We start from the raw sequence: 27671 nt of genomic DNA, 5'->3' as shown, positions 1-27671 counted from the left end.
AAGGTGGAAATCAGCTGGGAAACATACAAAAAATGTTGACTTCCTTCCTATAGTAGTAAGGTTAGCAATGTAGCCTTAGAGAAGCAAGGCATAATTAGTACGGGCCTCGTGAAAACAGTAGGTCTTCAAGAGGAGTGAAACAGACGAGAGAGTAGAACATTTCACACTTATTCAGTGCCATTGCAAACACAGAAGGCTTGAAAATGGCAAAAAGCAGAAGAAAATTCATGCAACCTCTTCTCTGTCGGAAAGGTCGAATCAGACCCTCTGCTTGCATGAGCTGGTGCAGGCTGGACTCTCCTCCAACCAAAGAGCCAACCCCCAATTAATATGTAGAAGGTTCTGACTTTGCTTACATGACCACTGCTAATTTTATAACTATAAGAATCAATTTTTAGAAACGACTGACTCACTTCAGCTGACAGGTTACGTATGATTAATATGCAACATAAGAAAACAATGTTTAATGCCTTCAAGTACAATGCAGAACTGTTTAATGATACAAATTAAAACTGCTGCAAAATTTATAATTTGAATTTTAAAAGTGTATAGTTACATTACTTCTATCATTTGAGGTCTAATGCTGAAAGATACTGAATGCCTCTTGAAAGCTTTGTGCTTGACTTCTAAATAATTAGTAGACTTTGAGGACAGTTTCATATTCCACAAGCACGGAGGCAGAATTCAGCAACCAGTAATGTTATGAAACAAACTCATTTAAAGAATAAACTCTACAGAAAACCAAAATATCAATAACAAATCCAAACATTAAAGTAGAAGCCTGAATCCTAAAAAGTATAAGGCTGAATCCTAAAATTTATCTAAACAATATTTAGCATTACATCAGTAATAAAAATAATAGATCAGGCAAGACTATAATACTTCCTCTAAAGTATGCTAACGCTACGGTGTACAAACTGAGTTTGAAACTAATTGAATTGAAAACAATCTGGTTATTTTTAATGCATTTAGGCATCCAGTTTTGTTTACCTGTTTTGCTCCAAAATCCTAAACATAAATTAAGGTGGAGACTCTTCATTTCCTTCTAAGTCTGTGGAACATGACATTTAATGCGTGATGCAAACCAAGCAGCTGCCCTGTACTCACAAAATATAAAATAAGCTGAACAGAACAGTTCAGCCCTTGCTGATACAGTTCAAATAGTGCCAGATTAGAAGTATTTTTACATAGACACTTCACAAAATATTTAACATTAAAGTTTAAACATTCATCTAACTCAAATATATTTGTTGTGTTCCCAAAGGGTTAATATTGTCTTGCTTCATTTCTTACATGTAGTAATTTAGCTCTGAACAAAAGCAGCTCCCTGCTGGTTACCTTGGCTAAAGGAAACACAATGAACTGGTAAAAACCAGTTTTATCTCACTGCTGTTGCCTAGGGCTACAAACAAAATGAAGTAAAAAAATTCACATGCAGAGTATTAGGTGCTTATGAAAGATCCAGCAGCGCTGTTGCCTAGTGATTCAGTGAGGAATCAGCATAGGCCAATGAGGTGTACGGGTACTGAATAACATCCCCGATGACTGCTTTACATCTCCTGCAATTCTGTCATACACCCCCATGATTTCCCAGTGGTAAGAATCACTTTCAAGGGAACCTGTCAGAAAAAAAAATATAAAAATTTAAACAAACAAACACATCACACATAGCAAGATTACTATTTTTGCTTTTCCCCTTGGATGTTCATACTGCTCTAGATTAAATGCCTATCCAATATGAAATGTTCTTCATGTCTATTAATACTTAATTATCACTACAATTTTGATTAAAATACCTTAAGACTAACCTTCAGTTTTGAAATTGCAAATACATGTTACTGAATTGCAAAGAATATGCTAAAGCAAAATTCATCTTATTATGCTTTTCAAAAGAGCTACAAAATCAGAGTGTTTATAATCAGCAATTTGTCAGTAATGCATAAAGATACTAGGTGGTTTTTACCATCCACTTTTCCAATTCTAGGGTATTTTTGTTGTTGCTTTGGTTTTATTTCAGGGTTTTTTTGCAGTTACTGGTGCTCTATTACACAGTAGATTTTCTGACATGAAAGCTGCCTCATTAGCAAGGACTATATTTTGGAAAAGAAGCTACTTCAAAGATAAAGCATCCTTTTACTCAAAGAAGAAAAAGAAGTCTCTCCCTATTAAGACTGTATGTGTGCTCTACTTTAGTGACATTCTTCCTCCGTATTAAAAAATAATATTCATATTAACAGAGCACATAATACATATTTAGTTGAAGTACGTGTGCTGAAGGAGAGCAGGAGCATTTCACAAAAATCTTTTTATCTTCAACATTGCTAATCCTAAAAGACATATTCTTACTGTATAGAAGGGTAAACAACATGAACAGAAATAAGTTTTTTTAAAAGATTACTCTCAATTTCTTTGCTGAGATCAAGCTGTTGATACTTTATGTTTTCTATCTGGCCCCTGCCATTGATCCATTCGTGATTCTTCAGAGGAAGATGAAGTATCTTCATGATGCACGTAGTCTAATGTGCAGCAGGAGTAAAAGTATGTCATGACTTCTACAGTAATTTGCTCAGGAAAAGGAGACCAAAACAAGGGTAATAAAACATGTGTCTCCAAATACTTCTACTGCCTATTAAAACGCCCTAATCTTTGAAACCCCCAGGCAACTACCTATAGTCCAAGAATGTGTTTCTTTTCACCTATTAAAATGTAGTTGTCGTTTAACAGAGAATTACTATTCTCATAGGAACAACATATTGAATCCATTTGCTAATGCATCGAGATGAATTTGTCAGTGTGTGATACTAGACACCTTAGGCAAAGGTGAAAGAAACTGTGTTCTAAGATGGTGTGTCCCATTTTGTCCAAAGGACGTTAAAACCTTCTGCCAGTTAACGGTTAGTGTGAAATATATAACACTAAAATGATATTCTGCCCATGTAACTATGAACACTCTCATTAACCATGTAAACATTTGTCTTTCTTAGAAACCTATTAAATTGTTCATATTTTATTTCATGGCAACGACTTCCTCAGGCAAAGTATGAACGTTGTTGTCTCTGACAAAGTCACCAAAACCAGTCTCCTAAAACTATCAAGGAAGGACTATGGTGTTGCTATTCTCTTTATATACCATCAGTAACACCATATTGGATTATTTTAATAACCTTACAGCAGCATAAGTGCCAGGTGTCTAATACTGTCATTAGAAATATTTAGATGTAGTATACCTTGAAAAACTGTCTTGGTTCTTTTTTCAAGGAATTTGTAACAGAAGAAGCTAGGCAAGCACAGGTGTATAATACAAAGTAACATTGCTTACAATGTAAGCAACCTATAGAAATGCAGTTTATAAAGCTTGGGAGTGTCAGTGCAAGAAATGTATAATCCCAGTATGGCCAAAAGGTCTCACTTGACCAAATCTGGGAAACAGGAGTGCAAGTTCTTACAAGGGTTAAGTGAACAGCGAGGGGGGGATTCCAGTGTGGGAAGGAGAAAGAGTAATTTAGATCTCAGACACACCTCCTTATCCTCTCTCAGCTTTTGTGGGAAAGATGGGCTTTGTAAGGACCCAGAAATATGTAACTGCAAGACCTCCAGAGGAAAGCCTCACAAAGTGGCTGAGATGCTGAAATAGAGAAGATCTGGAGGAAGAAATATAAGCTAGAACTTATCTAGTAGTTTTCTTGTCCAACCGTTTCCATTAGTGCATGTCTGTATGTCGTAACCATCTCTGAAATAAATAGAATAAACTTTTTCTGTCCCCAAATCTTGTTCAGTAATACTGCTGAATGAGTGATCTAGAAACACCAAGTACTCCATTCCTTAGGAAACAGGAAACCCTTGGACTGTTGCTCACTTAGTAAGTTTAGGGATTCCCGGGAATTATAGTCCTTTATTAAGCAACAAAAGCTGAGTGGTAGGCTAGGGTGAAGGGTACCCATCTTGTAGAGAGAAAAATATAATTATTTTATAAAATAATTACAGTTAGGTCCAATACATAGGTAGATACAACAGCTGTGTAGCTATCTATCTACTCAGTTTTTACAGATGTTGTTCCAGTAGATGATGTCCTATACTTTAAACAGTGACCAATGATTTTGTCTGCTTTATGTGTTAGGCATCCACATGGAAATGTTAAAAAGACCAGTTTTCTAAGTGAAAATTACTGAAGAAAGATCTTTTGCAATAATTTTTCAGCAGTAATGAATGCCTGGCACATTTGGAAAGCCTATTAAAGGCACATATTTCTCACTCTACCACACCCAAGAGAAATTCCATGGCAATGAATGAAATAGATTTTGAAATTACCATACTACATTGCTAAGACAAAGAGTAGATGACAATCACACTTTCCAAAATGGAGGTTGAGTTTCTTTCAGTTATTTTCCTTTAGAATTTTTATAGTAATTTAAAAAAGCAATTACCTGCAAATATGAAAGTGAAACTGTTGAAGTGAAAGGCAAAATAGTTGTCTCTAGATTCTTAATATGCTGACAATAACATACAAAACTGAGCATGCCTGAGATGGTAATGGAAATCTAGAATTGTTCCTACCTTTAGTGGCTCTTCCAAGGCTGTGGTTTGCTGAAGGGACTCCATTGTTCTTTTTACCAGTGCTGTAAGGTAAATTTGAAACCCTACAGCTTTATTTTCCATGTTAGAATTGTTATATAGGAAAAAAAAAAAAATCACATGCTTTATATTCTGTTACATAATACCGGCATTTCTACATAAAAAAAAATATTTAACCATTTACCATTTCTTCAGATTTTTTTTTTAAGTTAAATTTTATCTTTTGTGGAAGGTTCAATTCCTTATTTTAAATTGAATTTTAGGGTGAAATTTGGAGAATTATTTAACTTCTATATCCCATAAATACAGAAGTACAGCACTAATATATTTTATATAGAGGTACACCATGTCTGAGTGCTGTATTTCTGAGCTTTCAAGTTCAGTACTCTTAACTATATGTTTGGTGACATTTTATATATTTTAATTTTCTTGTGCAGCCATAAAACTCAATTTAAAAAAAAAATAAGCTAGGAAAAATATAGTAGAAGTCTGAACTCTCTAAAATATCTTATTCTTCAAAGTAAAAAGATCAGAGGCAATTTAAAAAAAAAAATCTTCCCTGTGTTATACTGGAGCTATCAAGAATCTAAACAATTAAACTTCAGTACGATTTATGTAACTTAACAACTCATCATGTCATAACACTATGCTCACTGTTACTGTAAAAATGCATCTATGATTATTCCTAATCAATCATTTGGGATCAGAGATGTCATCCATGGTCCTGCCAATTACTGTTTTGCTTGACAAACAAGCTGCTGCAACACAATATTGTTCTAATAAAAAACAAAGAGAGATTCAATGGATAAACAGCTTTTAAAAAAGAAGTAACTTTTGGCTAGTGAAAGTGAAATAGGAATTCCAGGCAGCCCCAGAATAAAAGTTATTGAGCAACCTCCATTGCTCTGACAGGATGGCTGACTAAGTAATATATGTTGTCATGTGCCTCAGACTTGAGAAATATCAGTGTATGCAATATGTGGTGATAACTTCTAGACTGGAAACCACATGATTACTTAGAAGCTTTCTTTGAAGTTATCCCTCGATGGACATCCCAGTTCTTTTGCAGCTGAGGTTAGATGCAAAGGAGCAACAAGAACTCTAGGAACCTGCATATGGTTGTTGCTCTGGCTGCTGCTGAAACCTTTTCTAATGATGCCAGCAATGAAGAGTAGCATGTAATGTTTTGTGTCACATCTGTGACACTGAGGCTGGCTTGATAATAACGATGAGGATAACTAGCTTCTGCCAACAGAAGTGGAGTGCTCAGACCATGCTGGCTCACTCAGACTTGCGTGCTAATGAGCTGTCATAAGATTTTCCATGAAGTCCAAATTATGCAATAACTCAAAAGATCAGCAGCTGAAGTACCAAGGCTGAGGAAAACGAGACATTTGTTGACACATCTATGTACAGCTACACCTATATATTTGCTTTATGTTAGATTTGAGGTAGTTCATGACCCGGTGTAGGATATAGCATTGTTTTTGGAGAGAACAAACAAACATTGCAACCACACATTGGGAAAGGGGAAGTGCTGGCCTAAATAATTATCCATTTAAAATCCAGTCCAAGTCAACATGGCTATTAATAGAGGAGTGTTGGACTGCCTCCATCTTGAGAAGCCCACTCTGAATTTAAACAAGCTGCCAGCTCCAGGAGGTCAGCAATGTAGCAGACGTCGGGGCACTTCAACCAGGTGGCATGCCTTCAGAAGGCTAAGTGGATTGCCAGTCAGTCCCTGGGTAAACATTTTTTCCGTCGGTAAGCTCCCCACTAGGCTACGACTGCACAAAGCTTTTGTGAGAGCCTAACATCTGGATTCCGCACTTCTCATGCAGAATTACTCAGCTCTGTATGTTCCACTAAAGCACTTACGAAGGGCACACTCAGCTCTGTGCAACTTAACATTTTTTGAGCTGTTAGACAAATATACAGCAATAGAGCATCAGGGCAACAGGAGGAATAGCTTTTTTTGACAAAAAGAGCTCCAACGGACAACAAAAGATGGAGCACGAGTCAGCGGCATCGATTCATGGGTTGAAAGATGTGAGCAGTATGATAAAGGGTGCTGTCTGCATATGCGCTGAGTTAGACCAGTTTTCCCCTAGTTCTCTAGACCTCTGAATTTGACTAGTTCTCTCCCATACAACTGTTATCCCCAAAAGGGGATTCATGATGGCAGCGATGATTGCAACACCTTTCTCTGTTGGTTCACACAGTTTTCACATTAAGGCATTTGGCACGATCAGAATTCTGCTGCATTCTTAACTGCTCTTAATTTTAAAAAGCACAGATTAAAGTGGCCACATCAGTGAACAAACCTAATGGTTCCTCATTCACTTTGACAACCCATTAAAAAACTCTCCATGGGTCTGCTCCATTTTCTTCATTATTTTTTTCTGTGTGAGTTTGACTCCCTGTTCTCTTTCCCATGTCACACTGACTTCTCCATCTCTTCCCAGAGTTTGGTGGGTGGCATAGTAAAACCATTCATTTCAAGCAATCTGAAGTTGTTTTGCCTGCATTTCAGCCTTCTGAAATCATACCTTTGCAAGTATCCAAAAGATTTGCCTACATCTACTTTACAACAGATTTTGAATGAAATAATAAATATATAACAATAACAGAAATATCAAGAAAAAGCAGCTGGATTACCATTCCTGTTCAGTAGTTGGTTAAGACAGTCAACAGTGAAGAAGGAAGCATTTAAACTAAATGACAGCCTTTGCACAAAAATAAATAGGTAAACTAGCTGAATACATTTAGGCTGGAAATTTAAAGTTCTAGATTTTCGAGAGATGAAATTCTGGAACAGTCTCCCAGTGGGAGTAATTTTTCATATGGAGATGATCATTTATAAAAGAGACCATATGGCATGGTGGTATGTAATCGCAGGAGAGGTCCCCTTTAGTCCTATGCATATAATATCTGATTCTCCCACTACTCTCTCAAATCTCCTTGAAAACTCTCCTCTTTCTCAAGGCTCAAAATAAACAATCCAGACATACACAACTGTATCTTCTTTATCTCATATACATTACAGAGTGTGGTCACTAACAACAGTGACCACAATGTTTAAATAGATCTGTCTCCACCACTCTTAATTTTTTGTTTCTTTTCTAAGATTTATATTGGAGGCTTTTGGGATAATGATTATTTCTGTTCAGTCAAGAATCTAGTATATCTAGGGCACATAAATTATTAATTTTAAAATGTTCCTATGCAGCCAGCCATATACTGCAATGGTGTCTGTAAAATGCTGTTCTCCCAATGTTTGCAACTTATCTTTCAAAACCCATAGCTAGCAATTATGAGATCTGTTGATTATACTCATCCTGGAATGCTTTGTAAGTGCTAAGTTTGTCATGTTAAAATATTATGTATAAAAAAAAAAATGGTGACAGCAAAGTGAAGAGATCACAGAGGAACTGAAATTTTAACATATGTTTTAACATATATTAGATTTTATTGATCTGGCCAGAATAAATATGCTTATTGCAAGTGTTGTGAATAGAAGCAAAAAGACACACGTCTACTGTGGAACAAAAGCTTATTTGTCCTTATCGAACCGAAGACATTTTTCAAGCTCACTCACCTATGAAATTATGACTCCAGAAACATGTCAAAGCTGGTGAGACATATGATCTATGGAATACGGATTTTTGCAAATTGAAAGCTATCTGGAGGCATCTTTAGTTTATGCACCAGTGTTTTTCAAGTTCGAAAAAGGCAGCTCAGAGGACAGAAAATGTCACTAACTTGTGATGACAGTTCATTCTTTTGTCCTTCTGTTACTTGAGTCCCCTTTTGAACATGTGCACTTTTTTATGCAGCTGCCTCAGTACCCATTAAGTGGGAAACTGTTGCAGAATAAAATGAAAATTCATGGAATTTGTAAATAAGCCAAAAATTTGTAGCGGCAAATTTTAAAAAAATCTAAGATACTGTTCTTTAGGTAGTAATAATCTTAATTGATCTTAATATCAAAATAAATAGGCTTAGTTTATTCTGATTTTTTTTACTTTGACTGGTCCCTTTGGTGTTCTTACATTTAAAGTAAGTATTTCAGCTGAAATATTTTATACCTGGTAAAATATCAGAAAAATTGTCTAAAACTGTGGTTTTTACATGTACCAAATACAAGAACGGATGCAGAAATTAACTTCTTTAATTCTATCAGTGATGTATGATTATAAATGAGTTCTAAAAAAACCCACCTTTAAAAATTGCCCTAATGCACTGTGATATTGAACACAAAGTACTGGAATACACATATTTCTACAAAAATATTTTATTTCAAGTACTAAGTGTCTTTAATTTAATTATGCTTCTCACTAATGGATGCAGTTAAGCAAGCATAGTGACAGGGAACAATCCACAGTAATCACCATTGGCAAAGTTCACCTTTCAAATCCACCAGGTATATATGGAATACACATCAGAAGCCAGGTCTTAAATTGTAACTACGGGTAACCCTGTACTGTAAAAAATAAATAATTATTCTGCATTTCTTCACCCCAAAGTGTATTCCTCCTTTTAGCAGTAATGTATTCAGAATAATCCAAGGGCAAAGAGGCATTTGAAACAAAGCATGGAGAGGTAGTCTCAGAAACAGTCTCCACAAAATGAAAGATTGGGTTCTGCAATTCCTGAAAACCCTTCCAGAGTCCCCAGCCAGACTCACAGTTTGATTTGGGGACAGTGTATCTACCTGATTACACAGACTTCAGAATTCAGAGATGCTGAGCTCTCTCAGATCCAAGAGCCCAGTTTTTAGCATTCCCAAAATATCATCTGCCTTTCTGCTTCCTGGGCTGCTGGAGAGCTCAGGATGTGAGGAAGCCAGACAGGCAAGCTGGCTAGAAACCAGGCAGATTATTGATGGTAAAGCTGACAGTCTTCTGCCAAAACCAAACCAATTTCTGCCAAATGTTTTGATTTAATCTTTCCAGGCACCCTTTAATAGAAAATGAAGAGTTTTAAAAAGCTCTCTTGCTGTCTTGTTCTTGCCCTAAACAGAGAATTGAGGCAAATAATATGCCATATCTTTGTTGAAAATTACACAATTCAGAGTAGTACATGCTTTATTGTATTTCAAAGTATGTCAAAGCTTGGACACTCAAAGCTTTGTTATAAATAAATGATGTTTTGCCTTGTCCATTCAGAGTGAACCATATGCACACTGTAAAACTGTGGGTGATGGATTCTCTTTGAAGAAGGTATTCTTCCAAAATACAGATAACACCTAACTTAAGTTACATGCAGTATTTTGAGCAAAAGTAGATATTAGAAAAAAAGAACACCTTATTGCTTGCCCCTTGTTTATTAAATTCAAGAGATTCAAAATCATCTGTTGGGCATAGATTATTAGGTGCACTATAAATTGGATTTCTGTATACTGCAAAGTACTGAAAATTGTTATGGTGGCCTATGAAGTCCTAAGCAGGAATAGAGAAAATACCAGCATTATGACTGCCTTGTGGCAATTCTCAGCCTCCATCAGGAGAGTCTTAGAAGCAAATACACATTTTAATGTTGTAAAACAATACAAAAGAGACACTTCCATAAGGGAAATGCTGCTGAGAAGGCTTATGTTCTGTGGTACAATCTAATTGAAATAATACTATTTACCTTTATGTTCTTCGTTTATAAATCTTAAAAGTATTTTAAGATTTCATATCCATTCTGCAAACAAGAAAACTGAGACACATATATTTGTTGTTGCTTTCGTGAAAAAGTAGATCAGAAGCATGACTGGAATCAGAATGCAAACACGCTGAATAGTAGGCCAGTGCTTCTTGGATCACACTAAATGCAAGAAACTAACACAGCACTGAACTGTAGTCCATTAAAACCATCAAACACTACTCTTTAGCTTTAAGTCCACGTCTTTCCCTTTACTGAGCTTTGTGACTGTACAACTGAGATTTCTCTCTGGATCATTAAGCTGCAGACTGGAAACTGCAAGTCAGCAGATTCTGTAATTTAAAGTTTCTGAATGGACAAAAGCTTATTAGATATGTAAAGACAAAGCTGACAGCTAAAGAATATCGGCAAATAAAAGTAAGAAGAGTAAGGACTTAAAAAAGGGAGAAAGAACTTTGGGTAAAGGGACGAAAATGATATTTGGACTTTCAAAGCACTAAAGTGAATTAGGAGCACACATCCTACTGACACTCCTTCTTTTGTTTAAAACTCACATACCTAATTTGTTATCTTAGTTAGCAGCTCCTGAAATAATTGGAAAAGATTAGGAGAAAACAGTCTTCCTATTTAGTTTCATCTGAAAGGAATCTAGGTCAACCGCTCTCAGACTGCTCTGTGATGTGAACCAAAACTGCTCACACCATGGACTGGGGACAATAGGGAGATGTGCTTCATCATCATACTTCTGACTGGAAGTTAGATACTAGTGCACATGCACCCTTTCTCTGCCTATTCAGACCAAGAAAAATCCTCGCTAATGACACTGAAGGAAGAGCCAGCTTCAGTCACTTGTAAGACAACTTGGATTAGTTCTTTTACCAGTAGTAAAACTATTTGCAAAACACAGAATCACAGAATGGCTGAGGTTGGAAGGGACCTCTGGAGGTCATCTGGTCCAGCCCCCCTGCTCAAGCAGGGCCATCTAGAGCCAGTTGCCCAGGACTGTGTCCAGACGGCTTTTGAATATCTCCAAGGATGGAGACTCCACAACCTCTCTGGGCAACCTGTGCCAGTGCTCGGTCACCCTCACAGTAAAAAAGTGTTTCCAGATGTTCAGAGGGAACCTACTGTGTTTCATTTTGTGCCTATGCCTCTGGGCCTGTCACTGGGCACCACTGGAAATATCCTGGCTCCATCCTCTATGCCCCCTTCCTTCAGGTATGTATATACATTAAGACAATCCCCCTGAGCCTTCTCTTCTCCAGGCTGAACAGTCCCAGCTCTCTCAGCCTTTCCTCATAGGGGAAATGCTCCAGTCCTTTCATCATCTTTGTGGTACTTTGTTGGAGTTTCTCCAGTCTGTCCATGTCTGTCTTGTACTGGGGAGCCCAGAACTGGATGCAGCACTCCAGGTGTGGCCTCACCAGTGATGAATAAAGGGGAAGAAAATGAATGAATGAAGAAATGAAGAAGGAAACGGATGTCTTAGGTTGATCTTTAGTGTTAAGGAAAATACATTTTATCACTCTTCTGTTTTGTGGTAAGCCAGTATATCTGAAAGTTACTGTAAAGCAGAATTTTCTTCTTTTCTTTGCCTCTTAGGGCAAAGTAGAGACAAACCTAAAAATCAATCTTCAATCAGCAGAATGAAACAAACTTCCACCTTGAACACTGAAGCTTGGCAGCCTATGTTAAGTGCAATGACAATTTCCAAGGTACCTCAGACCTCTAGACTGCCCAGGTCCATTTCCTAAAGGTCATCTTAGTAACTTCAATTACATGGTGATAGCTTTGAAGCAGAACAAGGAATTTACAGGTATGTTTGTTCTGCACACTGCAGCTAGACGTGGAGATACACGAACTAGTTACACTGTGGTGTGTAGAGCAGACACATCTTGAGTATTTGAACTAGACTCTTGTGTGTTCAGAAAAAAGCCTCTAGTCATCATGTTTTTCTAGTGGGATAATTTATTACTATTATTCATATGATGGCTAGAGGTTTTTTCTGTTATACTGGAAAAGTATTGATTTTGCTGAATTTACTACAAATTCATACTAGTAACGGAGATCAGAATTTGACCCAATGAGGGTAGAATCTGTGATTTTCTATATGTATAAACAACCATGAATAATTTTTGTCTTTTGGGTAGAATATTAGCTCTATACTTAATGCAAATTAATGTAAAATAAGATAATAAAAATCCTTCTATGCTGTCTTACAGATTTCATTCAATATACTACACTTTCTAACTCTGAAACTATGGCACTCTTAGACATTGGCCTTTTCTGAGTAGATGCTGCAATCTCTGATAAATTGCACGGTGCTTTTTAAATTTAAACCAGATTTGAACTCCTGTATTTAGAGGTCAAATGTTAATATATTAACCTAATTCATTACAATGCCCCTAATATATTGAACTTAAATATTTCCCAGGTTCTTTGTTTTGATTAGATGGAGGTTTAATGTTCTCATTATGAACTAATACTCACAAGAGGGATCAGTGATGAAATGAGACTAATATGGCAAATTATACTGTTTAAATGAATGCAACACAGGGAGGTGAAATTAATTTTTTCTTAGATGCTTAGGTTATAATGGAAGACATTTCTTGTATTGGTTCATTTAAAATATTTGCGACATTATTCTAATTGTTTTAGCCAAAGGTATTGTTGACCTTCAAACTAGACCAAAGTTTGTGAATAAATGTTTGGTGCCTACAGGAATAAATCCACTACTTACTGGAGAAGAGACCCAACAGCCTCCTATGTGCCCTCGTTTGCTAGCTAAATTTGTACCAGATGCTGAGACAAACTCTGGCTTAGGAAATAATGTCTGGAAGTAAGCCAGATGAGAGGATAAAGACGTAGGCAGAAACTTCTACTAACCCTTAACCTTGAAAGTCCCATCATAAAGTTTTCTTAATATAAAAAAAGCAGTAAACTAACTTGGAAATTACAGTACATTATATTCTTACATTAAGAATTTCATACTTTATGTAACAGGCCCCAGTCATAAGTATTTAGGAAGTTACTTTCCAAGCCATTCTTTTTAAGCTGATTTCCTTCTAAAACCCTTTGAAACCTTGGAGAAAGTATTACTATTTAGCTTTACAGGATTCACACATGGGATGAGGGAATCTTGATGAGAAAACTAAATACAAATAAGCATGTTGATGAACTCCAGATGAGGAGTATATCACATTTTATCTACATAAGAGCCAGTGGTGGAAAACATTCAGAAAAATCTACTTAGTATACATTTTCTTAATCATGAGAATCAATGTGCTTCTTCCTGTCACATTAATTCTTTATCCTCTGAGAAATGACACGTTGTAGGGGAGAAAGAGCAAGAGAGATTGTATTTACCTGAAAATTCCTGGATTTGAGAATCTTCTACTTCAAACAACAACTCGTCATGAATCTGGGCAATTAACCTGAAAAATTTCAGAGACCTTAGATAAGAAATGCAAGAAATTTCTAACAGTGCTTTCCATTCATATCATCAGCTAAGGGTCACATGTACAATGGATATGTTAAAGTGAAAATAAACATCCTAAGAAAATGAAAAAAATCATTAATGGAGTTAAAAGGATTGCCATTCCATGTATTCTGAAAACATAAAGGCCATGGTCATAAACCCAAACTGTGCTTGCTAGCTTATAAATGTCATTCAAGGATTTGATGACAAGTCAAGGTATTACTTAAAACCAACATAATTTGCAGAAAATTGCAAGAAATTATAGAGACAGGCTATGTTTTGTTAATATAGCTTGTTTTTTTCAGGTCGAGCTGTAATAAATGTGGTTGCAAATGGGCGGTTTTACTAATGCATATTAGGTCAATAGTAAGAGTACTTGGCTCACCGGTATACCAATATTCACTCTTAGTTGGCCAGTGACTTGAGCCCTTTCCAGAAAATAATCTTTTCACTTAAGTGCAAAGTAGGTGTCCTCATGCTGACAAGCAAGTGGTTTGAAGAATGAAAATGTAGGCACAGACACACAACCTGATCTGTTGCCTCTGCTATCAGGACAGTTGCCTTCATAGGGACAGAGTGTACAGCTGAAAGCAGTAACATCTTGAAAGCCATGCAACTACATGTACCTGAGTTCTTCAGTTAGAGCTGTTTTGTAATGAGTTTATACTGCTGCTTTGGTTTTCTCTTTGTCTGTATTAGTTCTGTATTGATAGGTCTCTTGCATATGGACTGTGACTTAACTGTTCAGCGCTTACAGGAATAGGACCCTAAATTGATGGTTTGGGTGCAAAAGTACTTTCACAAAGGAAATAATAAATATATTTGAATGAATCAAGTCCACGGTAGAATAATCTAGCACATATAATCCCTGAGTGTAGTTCTCACTCAGGAAGAAAAAATACTGCATATCTGATTAGACCGTATTCCTACTAGGTTTATTTTATTACTTCTTTAATTATTGTAGCTGGGAGTCTAAGTCATGAAACTGTACCACCTATTTCCAAATTGCTTTGCAATTTGTACATAACATTTAAATTAAATGTCCATTTTAGACTTTTCTTAATACCTAGCAGTTATTCAAGTAAATAATTCCTTACAAATGGCTGAAACATCAATATGGTTACTACTTATAACTTCTCACAGCTTTCAGGAAAATATCCTAAGATAGTTTCACACTGCCTTAAATTACAATGTGACATTGACTAACAGTGTGGTGAGCTCTAATAATAGATCTTAAATTATTAGTCACTTACAACACAGTCAGAAGCAGAGTGAAACAGATTAACATATTTCTAATAGGAAATTGGGACACAGGATACAAAAAGAAATAGATGAAAAGACCAGGATCATCTGTAGCAAGAGAATACAGTTACATGAAAAGTTGTAATTTCCAATGCAAGTAAATTAATTAAAGCAAGAGATTCCTCGTAATCATTGAAATGACATGGAAAAAGATATAAATCAGAAAGAACTGTGAACATTAAATATGAATATACTGTGAATCAATGGAATAAGTGAAAATAATTGCATTGATTAAACCAGTGCAATAAAAATGTGATAGACTGGTTATTATTTGTACCAGAGTAGTGTCTCATGCCTTCAGTCAGGATTAGAGCACCATATATTCTGAATATTTGAAGGTAAGGAAACGTCCTTTCTTAGAAGAACTTACAACATACATTAAAAATTTTATCATAAATTTATCAGGATTTAAGAATGGAGGAAAAAGAATTGGATTTTCAAAACCACTCAGCATTGGATCAGCTGATCACCTCATCTCCATGCTAAAAGTAAAACTGAGTTCAGGAGGAGCAGGGCTGGACCAGAGATCAGTGCTACCTTATGTGAGTCAGAAAACCTGTGGAAGCAATGTGAACTGAACTCAAAACTTCTGTCTGGACAGCACAATACAGACTTGACACAACTCTACATGCTCCAGTTCATCCACTGAAAGCAGCATAGCTATTTTAGGTTGGCTCTCCATCTGGGCTAAATGACCCTGTTTCTCAATGCTTATCATCCTGAGTAGCACAGCCTATCGGCTCCGTTGTATTGCCAGTTAACTGAGGAACTGCACAGAGTTGCAGAATTACATCTACCCCATCTTAAACATCTAGTGATTAATTTGAAGTTCAGGACAATATTCTGTCTGCTAAAATACAGAACTAGAAGTGAGCATTGCTGGTTCTCTGTCTAGCTCTGCTACTTTCCTGCTAAGCAATACACATTCAATTAGAAAATGGGGATAATATTTATCTCGGAGATGCGAGATCTAAGAAATAAGTATTTCTAATACACTTCTCTTTTCAAATGAAAGACATTACGTAAGTTTTAATTAATGCTAAACGTGATTTCCTAGCTTGATTCCAAGAAATGGAATAGTATACACTATTTCCTCCTTAATGTTCATCAAACAAGTTAGATTTTTTGTTATGATCTCTTATCTCTTTTTCTTGTCAATCTCACACCAACTTAATGGGTTCTACTCTCGCAGGTTTACAGTACAGGGCCACCTGAATTTTTTCAGGGTTGTTAAAGTAATAATACTTGCATGCAATATGCTGTTCCACAGAAGGAAGCGTTCAATTTGACATCAATACCGATGAAAGAAAAAATCAAAGCAATTTATATATTCAAAATTCATAGCTTTCACTGTTCCAGTGCATGCACCCACCCACCCGTTGCATACCTTGAGTGAAAGAAGTTTGGAAAAAACCCTATACTTTTGCTTAATAGCTTAATTGAATCATCTTCACTTTGAAGGAATATTGAAATAGCAAGCTTCTCTCATTCTCTCTTGCTAAAAGGTATGGTAAACTAGATTAGAAACTGCAAACCAGGCAGAGACTAGTATTTTTGTTGTTCTACAGATGATAAGAATGCCTTTGATTTACACGCTAATATTTTATTAACTATTTTCTTGATTGCCTGCAGATTAGGCACCATTTTTGATGAGTACACACATGATTTTTTTACTGAGAAACATGACCTGCATCTGAGTATGTCTGTGGTGTGGAATGGAGATACTGCTACAACCTGCACCTTCAAATGCAGAAGTATTACTGTGATTGCCAGTCTGAATGTGGCTTTTGACATCAGTTTAGTGTGCCCAGCACACAATATCCTTCTTAAACTATTATGCTGCACTATAGAATTTTAAAAAGAAAATCTTTTTTATTCTCTTCAACACTACATTCATTATTCATCCAGTTTCCTATGAAACAACACAGAGACTAAACTTCTCAAGGCCTTCAATGGTTCCACCCAGTTATCATTACTATATCATAATCATATTATTGACTTATATATGCCAAAACAAATTAAACTATCATCAAGATTTTTTTCATAGTATTCTATTTATGAGGCCATATTGCCTCCTTATAGTATATTTTTTCCTAGTAGCAATCCAGTTTGTCTAATATAAGAACAAATGAGGATTTTGTTTGTTACTGTAAAGCAATATATTCCAGATCTGGACCTCTCTGTTCTAAAGTACAGAATTGCAAGTTTTTCCATGACTGCTTCAAATGTGTTGCCTAGAAATAAGTACACTATTGAACTGACTTCAACAAAACAGCTATTACCTTATTGGTGAGCAACTGTATTTTTTTACCATTAAAGGAAACAACATTTTGTCTAAACTGCAAATGAGAGCGCTGTGGCATGACATGCTGCAGACTCTATTGTAGGAATATCCTGTAGAAGAGGCCAGTGTAGGATAGGGGAAAAAAAGACAAGATTGTCACAGTATTCTTTCTTGGAAGCTGTTTTTTAACAGCCATGTGCAGTGTTTCAGGCTGTTACAATGTGCCATGAGATGCTCAATCTAATTAAATTCATGCTCCTTCTATAGTCAAGAGACAAATGTAGGCTCTGACTTAGATGTTCCGAACTGACATCTGGAAAACCCCAACTCTATGCATTGACTTTGTGGGGGTACCACCTCCTATAACAGCTACCTACATTGGATACCTGAAGTTAGACAGAGAACAGCCTTCTGTACATTTTTGTATCACCAGGGAAATTTTTACTGCTGTTAATGACACACCCAAAGCATAACATGGTCTAGTTTTCCAGACCGGTCTGCATGAAGATAACGCAAAATATAAACCAGCAATGAATTCTTACAGACTAACTGTTGGTTAATTTACTCCATCGTTTAGTAGCAAGCAATCTGGACCCACCACATGCCCATTCCAGACCCCTCAAAACTCACCTCAATCTCAATTGCTGTCTCTGCTCGCTTCCCTCGCCACAGCCCCTGACACTCCCACGGGAGGTCTAACTAAGCACAGGCAGCACAAAGGAAGGGAATGAGACAGGCTAAGCCATACCTGTAAGGTGCTAAGTATATTGCTCAAAGAATATCTGAGAGGAGCTCACATACTACATCGAGCTAGCTGGTTCAGGAGTTTGAACAGAAAATAAATTAAAGTAAGGTTTAAAATTGGGTAACTGGTAAAGCTTTAAATATGAGGGTCCGATTGTCATGCATAATACAGATCTATGATCTTAAGGGTCTTTTCCAACCTAATTGATTCTATGATTCTATAAGGAATTCAGGGCACCTTATTCTGACTAAGAACCGGGCTGAGAGCCCAGACTAAAATAGTTTAAGATGCTTCCTGTTGGTTAGCTCCACATCTCAGAAAAAAAAAATGGTGTGGCACCATCAGGTTGTCTGATTCTGAGCTAGAGTACTCAAACGTAAAACCTCCATGAAAAATTACACATTTTATTTCTAATTTGAAGACACACTGAGAATTAAATCATAACTAAACAAGAGATTTCCTAAAGCCAAAGGATTCTCTTTGGAGAAGGAGCAAAAAAGATAAGTTATTTGAAATCCATCATAGCTTATTTGTTTGAGTAAAAATTCTAGTTAAACTTAAAAAAAACCCCTATAATGCATTACTTAAGAACACAAGACAATGTTAATAGTTAACTTTTTATATAGGTACAGTAAAAAATGTATAAACATTTAAAAAGTTACTAAAAGCACACTACTTTAAAAAGGGTATTAATGATCACGTGGTAGCACAATAAACACTCTAGAAATACTTTAAAAAATCCGTCATTTTCTATTCACATATGGTTTTCTTCTTATTTAAAAAATCACTATCTCCCTGATCATTGAAATTAATACCATTTTCTGATACAACACTATCAGATTTTGTATCCCAAATATTAATATCCTTGTCTGTCATCCTATGTTATTTGCTTTTTTGATGAATAAAATAATCATCCAACTAGTAACATCACATTTATTAATTTTGAATTTGAATCCTCTAAATGCATAATGGGAGACTTCAAAATTGCAGGTAGGAGAGTACATGGTTAAAAGCTTTGTATATAATGATAAGTTTAAAAAAATTCCCAAAAGAGCATAAAAGCTGTTAAGTGGTTAGAAAAACATTGTAAAAAGAATAAGATATTTTGAAATCAGATAAATGGGGAAATCTGAAAAAAAAATAACAAAAGGAAAGATGGTTTATGTTCTGTAACTAGAAAACAAGAACTTAATGACTTGAAAATTTGATAAATTTTCATACTTAATAAATTCATATTTAATAAAATAAAATAGTGGTTTAAAAGGCATGTAATGAAACACATTGCCAGAATCGTTGCTCATGTAACAAACACTTGTATGGATTTCAAGAACATTTAGAAATTATGACATACAATGATTTTGGGGGAAGAATTTTAAATCTTCTGTTTCAGAACTTAAACTCATCCCCACAATCACAGCAAGATGAAAATCTGCAGACAGACAGGCTATCCTGCTACAAATCTTACACCTTCTTCCTGAAGCATCTGCTACTGGCCACACTCAGTGATAATGGACCAGATGGATGTTGGATCCAATTCCTCTTAGAAATCATTATGTTCCTTACACTAAAACTGTATTATTTTTTTTCTGATACTACTAATACTACCTGTTATTTAATTGCATCACAGTTTCCCCATAAAAGCACACAGATTCCAGTGGAAAGAATGGCTATTAAGTTGTCATATAACTAAGGAACAAGGCTATGATAATTTTGTAACATTTTGTAGATTTTTCAAGTTTCTTTTGAAGCTGCATCTATAAGGATTTCTAATGTGGTAGTATAAAAGCTATAGCTTAAGATATATCATGCCTGCATAGATGTTACCTGCATTAACTTTAAGTTACCTCTTTCAGTGTTTCCATAATAAAGACCAAGATATTTTGACATTTTAACATTTTAACTATAAAAATTCAGCTAACTTGTGAAATTTGTTTTCTCAGCAGCTACATCATGAAGAGCAGGAAACTCAACAGATGGTTAATTAAAGAGAGTAGAATTTTTGCATGTACTCAAAGTGTTTTAAAACATACCAATCTAAAAGGTGACCTACAAAGGTTTTTATAAATGAAAAGTATTTATTTGTATTGAACGACTGACCTAAAGGAACCCTGAAAGACCTGCTATATCATGAATGTCCTTTTTGGCTGTGATATTTAAGCATATTAAATATATTTAGCTCTTTCTATACAGAATGAATCATTCTGACTTGATCTGGCTCGCTATGCACAAAGTTTTCAGGTAATAGTTCACCATCTTGTGGATACATGCAAAATACTGCTTTCAATGCTTGATGAAAGTAATGATTTTTCTAAGTCAGCACGCCTAGAAATACAAACTTATTTGGCCACTGTGGGAAGCAAAGAGCTACATACTGGACTGGGACAGCAGCTATGGAGAGGTCACAGTCATTTCTGACATAGCAATATGATCTAGGATGTTTCCTTCTACTGAAACAAAAGCATATGTCTGTGAAACAAAAATCTTATTTTCCTCTCAAGCGGAATCCAAAGCTTTTATCTTTTCCTTGTGATTCTATTTCTCCAGTATTAGGCTGAGGATAAAGTTGACAAACTTGCTAGAGTTAATCCTTTAGAGCAGATATGTGACCACATACTGAGAAAGTGTGGGTAGAGTACCAGAGCAATAAGCATTTACTTGAAAATTCTGGATAACTGCTACAGAAGAAACATGAGTAAAAACAATTCTTTAGTTCCTCAGGAAACAGATAAAGGGACCTAAGTTCTATGTCCAGAAATAAAGAAAATCATCACACATGGCAGCAGCACTAAGCAGTTTACTGAATGTTTTTGGTTGAAGCTATGACGTAATCAAGAAGTTGGTTTTATTAGTATGTCCTTTTTTATGAATCTGAGAAACAATAAGCAGTCAATAAAGTACTAATGCTTGAATCCCTACACACCTTATGAAAATGCCTCTAGGTTCTTGTGTCTAACTAAAACTGAAACCACTTCCAACAAATGAATCATTTGTGATTTATCACATGATTTGTATCTGAAAAAAATCCAGGTCACATAACACAATGCTTGTTCCTGGGATGATTAGGGCTGTTTCTAACTAATTTAGCTATCTGTGTAGAGGCGAGCTGCATTTACAGTTCAACAACTCTGAAAATCATTAGGTTGATTAAAGTGTTTGTTCCTTGAGGAGGACATACAAAACCTCGAACATCCACTGCTATTGAAAAGGAGCTGGGATCAAGACAATAAGATCGTGCCTTTTCCTTTTATTTGCTGGCGGCTCCTCCTTTTCGGATCATTCATTATATCTGGCCTGTTGCTGAACCTGTCTCTTTAACTGGGTTCCGGACATGCTGAGAAATAAAGCTGTGTGTTTGTGGCACAGGTCCAGTGCTGAAGGAACAATAAATTGGTGAGAAAGCAGAATTGCTGGACTCACACCAAATTACTCAATAGTTCTGTAGACTTGTTAAATTTAATTTGCATGTTGTTGGGATATTATCATCTTTAAAGACTTTCCGAGAAGTCCATGTAGCACCAGGTAGACTTTGGGTAACATCAGTGCATCTTCAGGTTACACAGTGATAATTTTTACAAGAATTGCTATAGGCAGCAATTCTTCCACAATTTGCCAGCATCCTTCTTTCTTACCAAGTTTCCATGTGTCTTGCCACTGCAATGATGTTTGAAACACTGAAAATAACTACAACTGTCCATCTGAGTTCACCAAGTACCCTTCTACTCTCATGAATTCCATAAATCTTTCTTTCAGCTGCTACTGTATGCCTTGATCTCACTTCTGAGGTTTCTTTGCTATCATCTGCCTGCAGGAAACATTGTGTGGAGGTTCTGTGAATTGTATCAGACAGGTAAAAGCTGGCACTTGAATAATTTATGTCAGCAGCACATTTTCAGTAAGCAACTTGGCCATCAGCAGCAGAACAGCATCTTAAAAAAGACCTAGGTAATATGGAAGAAGTCTGAAGAAACCATTTTGATTACTCCTCAGTGCCACACAAAACGCAGAGATGTTAACACTGATGCCAGTAGCTAACCCATACTAATATCAGTTCTTTATCATATGTATCGCATTTAATGCTACTTTTCCCCATTTCTGTGAAATTATTTCCCAGTAACTGATTGACTTTTTATTGTCGACAGCATAATTTGCTAGGCTGGCATTTGAATTAAAAGATGAAGAAACACAAAGAGAAAAATGACACTGCTAGTTGACAGAACAGCCATTGATCAGTCATAGTGGAATATACTGTTTTGTCAAGAGGGCCTCTCTGATGAAGCATCATGAAAATGTAACTTGATTACCTTTCCCTGACTTCCAAATGCAGTATCATATGTGCAAACAGTAACTGAGAATCTACTGACTACTAGTCCTACAAAAATGAAGTTTCATACTGTTGGGTCAGAGTTTGCTCACAGCTGAACAGCTTACAACGCGTGAAAAATGAATGCAGTGCTGTCAGTGGAAAAGACTGCAAACATACCTGCAAACTAACACTAAAAAATGTAAGACCTTATCTAGAATTAACTTTTTTTTTTTTTCTAATTTCCAAGGTAAGGAAGACAAAATGTTAAGTGTTAGCCACTACTTGGCTATGCCTAATAGGATACTGTCTCCCAATGTAAATGTGAGTTCATATTCACTTCTAAAGCATATATAAAAGATACTTCTCTTTGATATGCTGTTCAAAGTGAAAACCCCATTTCCAAAGTTAGAAGTTCTAATAGAGAAAAAAAATACTTACAAGTGGGTGAAGATAGAAGAAAAGATAGTAGTGTGCTATGTTTGGAATGAATATGATCTGATGTGATGATAATAGGAGATTGATTATATTTCTCATTTTGGAAGAGCTACTGTGCATTCCTACTGTTACAACAGCACCAATTATGTATACACTTCCTTTTAACAATATTTTCGAAGCACTTTACAAAGGATGTTAGGATCATTATCCTGACTTGACTGATAAGAAAATCAAGAAACAGACCACTGAAAAAATAACTAACTGAATGTCACCTGACACTCAAGTGGAAACCCAGATTTTCAAGTTTCAGTCCTGTACTCTTTTGGCAAGACGACAGTGATGCTTTCAAATGCCACCATCCGACCAGGTGAGTGTTCACAGAATTTATAAAGGCATTGATTGTGCTTTTCTGACAAGCCTGGCTTGTAAGTACCTACTAAATATTACAGCAAGGAGCCATTAGTGACTATTAAAAGGCTCTCCTTTAGCAAAGCCATCCAGTTGTTAATGGCTGGCAGGAGTTCAAAATTCCAATTTAAAACAGTCTGTCTCTTTTAGATGCCCTTGCAGTCTTGGTCTCTCCCAGTTGTGACATCTATGACAGGAATAAGAAGGATAGGCAGTGATACTTTTCTGTTGTCTGGTGTAGCTATTCCCCTATGCTTTCACAGCACAAGGGAATTCAACATGTAAATTAATATTTCCCCATGTCTGTTACCTCCTTAGCCATTTGGTGACACTACTTCTTTAAAACAAATAGTTTTGAGAAAGGACAACCCAAATAAAATTTTCTGTTGAGAGAAGAAAATATTCACGAGCTTTATCAGACGCAGCATTAGTCACAAAAAGCTTTGGTTTTCTCAGAATTACAAAAAACAGGTAGTTATTGAACCTAAAAATCTGCATGCTACATAGGAACTGCGGAAGGGAGTATGTCCTTTGCCCTCTCACCACCTCCACTTGCCTCCTCCATTAAAGACTGTTGGCTGCTTGTCCCAGAAGGCAGCTGCTCTATTGCTAATCTAACTCAAAATTACGCCTGCTACAGAAATTTTCAACCAGGCCACAGCTGCCAGATTCTAGTACCTTTGTACAACTCAGGCAGCAGAAAGAATTATAATCAGCACAGAGAATCTGCCCCCAAATGTACAATGCAATATGTTATAGTCCATCATCCAACGTTTAATACATAAATGTATCATTGTCTGGACGCATGCAGTATCTCCACCAAAGAACCATATCCCATTTCAGATTTGCACTAGAAGGCCACTTACTTGTTTCTTTTTCGGTAATAGTTCAATGGTATTTTGCTCAAAAAGTTGCAAGAACACTTGAGAGTGTTACTCAGAACAAGTTTTATTTTTGGCATAGGAGTGACTCTACCTTTGAATTCAACACATGCAATTTATATTTGTAATTAGAAATTACATTTTGAAACATTGATCAAATAACACTGCTGTGTGTAAATGATACACACACAAACACGCAGAGTATTTATAGGGTTAGATATTACACATAATTGCAAAATATGTTTGGAAGGCCAAACCCTGTTACTTTTTACTGACCTAAACTCCCACTGAAGTTCTTAATACATGATTGCTACAGCTAAGTTTTTATGATTTCCCCTTCTGGATGACAACAGAAACACTGATGTTCTGCGCTACCTGCTACCTCTGCTTTTATCTGAACTTCTACTGCAAAAACTCATGTTCTACTGGATTGTTTACTACAGCATTACAAAAGATGAGATTCCATTTGTTTGGGGTTTTTTTCTGCATGTTTGCCTTCAAAGTATCTTTCTGTTGCAGCAAATAATAATGCTCACTGACTCTCTGCACCATCCTCTCCAACCTTTATTACAGGAAAAGTAGACTTCATTATTTCTGCTAGTGGTGTGAAAATCTTGAGGACATTCTGTGATCTCCTAACCAACTATGAGCAGTCACAACAGAAGAGAATCATGATGACCTAGCTTTTCTTTAGCAAAGGAAAGCCATCTATACAAGAATAAAAAATGTTCATTTATTTTGCTTGATCACTGGTTTCCTGATTCCTGTTTTTTTCCCAGCCCATTGAATGTTCAATTCCCATTGTACAATACACTCAAAATACAGGAAGGATATGATCAGTGGGCTTGATTTCAAAGACGCGGAACTACCACTGAACTAGATCTGACTGAGTTTAAATGGCCCCAGGGCACTTCATCGCCTTGGGATGGATTTACAGATCCAACCATTTAAGCACAAAGATATAACTTTGAATGTATAAAACCATCCCACAAGTCCTTGCTTGTTAAAAGATGCAGAGGCATACATGATATTTCTACAGCTGCTTAAAATGCCAGAAACACATTCATTTCAACTACTTTTGTTTTAAAATCAAACAGTTTTGCAGTCATTCATTACTAACCTGGCTGTTAAAGTCGGAGAAATGACAACAGAGGTAAAAATCTCCACCATAGCCATTTTACAAAGATCAGCTGCAGATCCTATGAAAGAAAGTGATCTGCTTTTAATTTAAAGCATGCAAAAGGAAAATGTTCTTCTTGGACCTATAGCATAGGAATGGAAAACATCTGAAGATTCTGAATTATAAGAATTTGCAAAACTGGCAGATTCAATTCATGTAATATGTGAAACAGATCATAAGACTAATAAATAACAAACTAAATAATTACATGTTAATTAAAACCAGAAAATAATAATATGAAATTATGTGTTAATTAAAGGTGAATTTGTCAGTCATGGCCATGAGTTGAAAAATTGCTTTTTATAAAAAATGTCTGAAAATATCTAACTCTAAATTGGAATTAAAATTTATCTATAAATCAATTAAAATTTAATGTCACAAAAGATTAGAACATTGTTTCAGCACTACATTTTCATTTGGAAACTTAATTTTATGCTTTTTCATATTTCCATGTGTTTGTAATGTATATTCATTACATTACAGCGTTAAGAGCAATGGTGCATAAAACAGTGTCATGTTACATAATAGATTACGCGTTTCTGGTGATCAAGAGGCAGAATGATTCTCCAGGCCTGCAGTTTGGTGAAGGGGTCTGTTCTGAACCATGCAACAGGGGTTTAATACATTTTACATGAAGATTTATCAGATAAAATACAGAAACAATCCTTTAAGTATGGATTGGAAGCCATAATTCTCCTTGTCCCATCAGATATCCTAAATGTACTAGACCATAGACATCTTCCTTTTCGCCCTCCCATTCTTTCTTCCAAATGGTTCAACTTCCACAGTAGGGATAAAGAACAGCCAGGTAGGCAAATGGTAAGGGTACTCTGCTGGGAGATAACCACAGAATCATGGAATCACAGCATATCTCAAGCTGGAAGGGACCCACACAGATCCTCAAGTCCAACTCCCTGCTACCTGCAGCACTACCTAAAACTAAACCGTATGACTAAGAGCGTCATCCAGACACTCCTTGAACTCTGACAGGCTTGGTGCTGTGACCACTTCCCTGGGGAGCCTGTTCCCGTGACCAACCACCCCTCTCAGTGAAGAACCTTTTCCTAATGTCCAATCTGAACTTCCCCTGATGCAGCTTCATTCCATCTCCTTGTATCCTATCGCTGGTCACCAGAGAGGAGATCAGCACCTCCCCCTCTGCCGCCCACCTTGAGGAAGCTGTAGACTGCGATGAGGTCACCCCTCAGCCTTCTCTTCTCCAAGCTGAACAAGCCAAGTGACCTCAGCCACTCCTCCTAAGTCTTGCCCTTGAGACCCTTCACCATCTTGGTCGCTCTCCTCTGGACACAGTCTAATAGTTTGATGTCCATCTTATACTGAGGCGCCCAAAACTGCACCCAGTGCTCGAGGTGGGGCTGCACCCCTGCAGTGTCGGGTGGGACAATCACCTCTCTTGACCAGCTAGCAATGCTGTGCTTGATGCACCCTGGGACAGGGTTGATCCTTTTGGCTAAGAGAGAATATCTAAGAGATCGAGAAGCTAGACTTAACTCCTCTTCCTTCTTCATGGTTTTCTATGACAAACTGCCTCCTTTGAATCCCATACTGAGGCTGTTTTACTCATTAACTGTACCAAGTGCAGATCCACAGCTGATTATTGAGATGGCTATGTCTAATTGCAAATTTAGCCTCTTAATACCTATCTCACTTTCCTGTTCAAATGACGTGTCAAACTGATTCAATACAACACAAAAAGGGACACATTGATATAAAAAGTAAGAAAGGATGTTTCAGCAAACATCAGGTAAATATCTTCTTAGTGACTGTGAGAATAAAATTATATAATTGAGCATGTTATATGTTCTATATGTATTCTTCATGAAACAATGTAAAATAACAAAATATGAAAGAATTCTCAAAATAATTTTTTTATGAGATATTATTTTTATGGTACACTGAATATTTTAAAAGAAAATAATTATATCCTTCTGGTTGATTTTGCCACAAATATCAATAAATAATAAAAATTAAAATAAATGGTTTGCTCTATGCAGTTAGGTAGAGCTGAATTATAACTGAAGAATATTATGCTGTACATTAGTAAAGACTATTGAACTGTGAAATATTCAAAAAGAGAAAAAACACTGTGAAAGAACTGTGGGAAATCCAGTTGTAAGCTGGAACTCTGCGTGCCTCTCTAGTGTCATGCACTAGAAGAAGTCTTCTGCTATGAGTTGCTGCTACCATAACAAAAATGCAAACTGCTTAAATTAATTAGACTATTAGATATAATTATAAAACACATACATTAAATGCAGTTTAGTACGCTAACTATAATAAAATGTTTTAGCATAATTTAGGAAGTTTTTACAGTCTTAAAATATCATCTCATAGCTGAAATCCTGAAGTTAGTTCGTTGTAGTCTAGAATGAAATTTTTTATAAAATTTGGGAATACTGAGTATTTTAGACAT

The 27671-nt window shown here is 36.2% G+C and overlaps 1 protein-coding gene across 1 annotated transcript in view; it reads right to left on the bottom strand.

Moving 5' to 3' along the window:
* Positions 1 to 589: 589 nt before the first annotated feature.
* The window catches only part of POLN (DNA polymerase nu), a 106063-nt gene continuing 78981 nt past the window's right edge, over positions 590 to 27671 (bottom strand). Inside the window, exons 21-24 of the mRNA XM_052780673.1 lie at positions 25178 to 25256; positions 13588 to 13655; positions 4555 to 4616; positions 590 to 1619 (exon numbers count right to left, since the gene is read on the bottom strand). Coding sequence (XP_052636633.1) covers positions 1551 to 1619; positions 4555 to 4616; positions 13588 to 13655; positions 25178 to 25256 — 278 coding nt within the window. The 3' untranslated portion in view covers positions 590 to 1550. The remainder of the gene's footprint in view (positions 1620 to 4554; positions 4617 to 13587; positions 13656 to 25177; positions 25257 to 27671) is intronic.

The sequence above is a fragment of the Harpia harpyja genome, chromosome 2 (genome assembly GCF_026419915.1).
Source record: "Harpia harpyja isolate bHarHar1 chromosome 2, bHarHar1 primary haplotype, whole genome shotgun sequence".
Classification (NCBI taxonomy): Eukaryota; Metazoa; Chordata; class Aves; order Accipitriformes; family Accipitridae; genus Harpia; species Harpia harpyja.
Note: the sequence above shows the minus strand (reverse complement) of the source record. Positions and strands in the feature narration are given on the sequence as shown.